This window comes from Austrofundulus limnaeus, unplaced genomic scaffold (genome assembly GCF_001266775.1).
Source record: "Austrofundulus limnaeus strain Quisiro unplaced genomic scaffold, Austrofundulus_limnaeus-1.0 Scaffold457, whole genome shotgun sequence".
Taxonomy (NCBI): domain Eukaryota; kingdom Metazoa; phylum Chordata; class Actinopteri; order Cyprinodontiformes; family Rivulidae; genus Austrofundulus; species Austrofundulus limnaeus.
Genome location: NW_013952859.1, coordinates 72,603 through 76,370, shown reverse-complemented (window position 1 = coordinate 76,370; position 3,768 = coordinate 72,603). Strand labels below are relative to the sequence as shown.

Sequence of the window (3,768 nt, the reverse complement as noted above, 5' to 3'; positions counted from 1 at the left end):
CCCCCCCCCCCCCCAATTTCTTCTCAGTGACACCAACATTTCCTGCAACATGAGGTGCCTAGATGTAAACAAACATACCTGAACTTCTGATAGTCCTGAATCCTGTGGTTCTTGGTTTTAGGCGACAGTGGGGCGGTCTTTCGTAGATGAGACAACTTTAACTGTCCCCGGATGGTGACAGCCCAGCACAGTTTTTGGCACCAACATCATCTATCAGCTGAAAGTGGACAGCTCTGAGAAAATTCCTATGTTTCACTAACATAAAACTCAAAAATCTACACACAGACATGTAACACTGGACAGTCAGATTAGTGACCAGAGCAAAAACTGAAGCTTTTAACCCATAAAACTCCACCGCAGTGAAACATGGTGCTGATAGCTGTAACCTGCACAGCTTTACTGAGTGTACATGAGCCATGTGTTTAATAAGGTGAATTTAATGCTGGTCGACACAGAACCTTTTCACACTACAGTGACCACAGCAGGTCTGACCAGCTCTACAATTAGAACAAGCTTTAAACTAAAAATGAAAGCCACTGTGTGCAGCACTYTGTTAATACACTGACCTCAGTCACACCTGGTACTACCTCCATCATTTAGTCAGGATTTTATAAATCAGACATTTAAACCGTCTTTTCCGTTTTGCATCTTTGAAACCAAGAATGCACTAATAAAACATTCTACTTTCAATAAATGCCCAGATTATTACTCTGAATTACAGCTGACACTAACTTATATTTTGATAAAAAGCCTTGTAGATTCTGCCAGTTTTTCAAATTGAAATGTGTCAAAAAGGCTGTAGGCCCCGCCCCTTTTTGATTGGCACCTCTTTTGACCAAGCGGCTTGCTCTATGATCTCTATACAGACAACATCTGTGGAGTATACTAACTGCATGCTCATTATACTGAGTTATTTTGCTGAGATTAAGAATTCAGATTTTTACTTTTACAAACAGACAAATCTTTGGCATTTCCTCAAATGAGTTCTAAAACAAAACAAAATAAATAAATAAAAAATAAACTAATTTGGGAGATGCTTTTCTCCAGGTGTATTAGGTATTTTTGTGAGGCCTGCTGAAGGACAAAGGACAGCTAGAGGATGACTTATTTTTCATGTCCACACTGTGGTTCAGAATCCAGCCACTAGAGGGAGCAATGATCACAGCGATCCATTACTTTTCAAATAAAAATCGATGAAAAACAAAAAAAGGACAGACAAGCTGAAGTCTAGTTGGAACATTTATATTGTTTTTCAGTTTATATGCAAGAGGAAACATTTACTCACCCTTCTGTCTACACCTCACTTTGCCCCCCGCCCCCACCCCCAACATCAATAATATATATGTGGCAAACATCCTGTCAAGATCTATTAATTAAGCCTCCGTAGCTGAGAAAGACAAACGAACAGCGGGTTTAATAAGCCTTTTGTGGACCAGCACATGCTCATGACAAGCGTTGATATGATGTGAATTAATGTCGTCCAGGTGTATGAAAATCTGTCAAGTAAGGGTTGCTTGAAGGCAGCACTAGCACCTTAAAAACAAAAAGCGTGGCTGCAAGAAACAAACCCTTGGTGCTCGACTTTTATAGACCCAAAGTTCAGTCCTTTTCATACTGAAGCAGCAAATGGCACCATGAAGAAACGAGACGGAGCGGAAAGCACTTTCAGTCTAATGCAAGTTGGACGATGTAAATAAATTTCAAATCTTAACGCTTTGTACATCAAACAACTTCCATCGCTTTGTCCTGTAAAATGAGATTTCAGTTCTCTCCTCCTTGGATGAGGTGTTCGGAAAGAGGCGGTAGAGAACCGAAGGAAACGGAGCTGCAGCTGTACAGATGCAAACAGAAGGATAAGGTCCAAAAATCAAGCCAACACACGGGGGACTTGCACACGACTGTAGGCCTCCCTTCTGTTTAACACAAGTCTTTTTCCATGGGCACTTTTCCTGACTCCTTTACAGCCTGTGGAAGATTTCTCCTCTCTGCTTTGACCTCTGGGCAAGACTTTGGGAATAAGGCTTCCTTCTGATTTGCATTTTTCCAAGAAGTGAAACAGTTCCTACAACAAAACGGGGCACTGCTGAATAATCTTTGTCATGTTTTGAAAAACGCCTCACATACATTCCAGCACACCCTAACGCTCTGATTGACTAGACTCTGTTGACCAGCTAAGACATTTCTTTTATAAAAAAAAAACACATTTCTTTTAAATTATTTTATATAAAAGCAAACTTTTCATCGTAACACAAAGACCTTCTGTTTTTTTCCTTCTAACTTTAACTACTTCACTGCTGTTCCTACATGCACGCACTCAATGCATGCATGCAGATTCAGTCTTTTTCTCGCACACGTTCACACACACACACACACCAACAGCTTTGTGGTTTACAGTCTGAAGTCCTGTGTAATCCATGCATCAAAGCAAAAAATAAAATAAAAGTAAAAACTCAGAAGAGGGTTTGGTCTTCAGGACGTGGCACGACTTCATGGCAAAGAACCAAGTTTGGCTCAGACTACGTTCGCATGATTCCTTCCAGGGTCGATTTAAATCTCAAACGGTGGGAGTTTCCATAAAGGGACTATCCAAAACCTGCTAACCTTTTATCTGCTACAGTCCCAACCATTCCAGGATTGTAAACCTCACAAATCTAAGATGTCTTACATGATTTAAAAATAAAATAATATTAATAATAATAATAATAATGCAGGGTTTAACCGTGGTCTAGTTTAGCTTTTCGTATTTACACCGAGCACAAGCAGTACAGGAAGTCAAACCTCTTCAGCTAATGCATATTAACGTCTGTGTCCTGAACTCGGAGTTCAACAATCGCCCGTAAGTTTCGTGCCTTCCCCACGCTTGGGCGGTGCAGGCGGGGGTCCTTTCCGTATCGTTGCATAGCCTGAGATGTTTCCGGACATGTAGCCGCCGCTCCCCCCGTTGCTGTGCTTGCCCTGGTCCAGGAGCAGCTCGGGGGGCGGCGGGGGCAGCGCCATGTCGTCCATGGTCCCCGCAGGCTCAAACTTGCACGAGAAGCCTGCGGAGGTGACCGAACCCTGGCGGCCAAATGACTTCCTCTTCAGTGTCTGGCTGAGGTCCGCCAAGAAGTTTGGCTGGCCCGAGACGCCCTTTGGAGACGAGGGCGAGGCCGGAGGAAGTGGTTCCGGGGTGACGTTGCTGCGTCGGCCGAGTGTGGGCGGAGGGGTCTTTTTAAGAGAGTTCTTCGCCCACATCGAGTTGCTGGCGAGGGAGGCGGGCGGCGGAGGTGGAGCTTGAGGTTGGGGGTTCACCACAGCTACCCTGGGAGCTCCTCCGCCGTGGGACTCGTTGCCTGGCGGCGGAGGGGGGAAGAGCTCGGAGGCAGGAGGAGGAGGGGGGAAGTAGCCGCAGTCAGAGGGCGGAGAGGGGAAGTCGCCCCCGAACTGCTTCGTCTGGCTCACTTTGGACTGCAGGGCTAAAGGAAGGTTTGCCAGGTTGAGTTTGCCCGGTTTAGGGGGAGCAGGGGGTCCATTTGACGAGTCCTTCAAAGGAGACCCGTTGGAGGAGTAGGTGGGACTCGAGGAGGAAGGGGCGCAGTTGTTCTGGGGAGCAAATTTGCTGAGCAAGTTCCTCCTAGATTCCTCGTAGAAAGAGGAGGAGCCAGACTTGATGCTGGAGTTCCTCTGCGGGGTGGGAGGAGGCTTTTTGACGCCTGAACTGGAGGAGCCAGAAGGCGATCTCCTCAAGGGGGAGCCCAGATTTCCAGGAGGAAGTGGAGGGGGCGGGGG

General features: G+C 45.9%; 1 protein-coding gene across 1 annotated transcript; it reads right to left on the bottom strand.

The window, feature by feature from the left end:
- Positions 1-1,226: 1,226 nt before the first annotated feature.
- LOC106529637 (ras-associated and pleckstrin homology domains-containing protein 1) lies at positions 1,227-3,767 on the bottom strand (the record flags this gene model as incomplete). The annotated part of the gene is given in 1 exon segment (XM_014025116.1): positions 1,227-3,767. A coding segment is annotated over 1 exon segment (944 nt), but the record flags the coding sequence as incomplete, so codon positions are not given.
- Position 3,768: the final 1 nt, after the last annotated feature.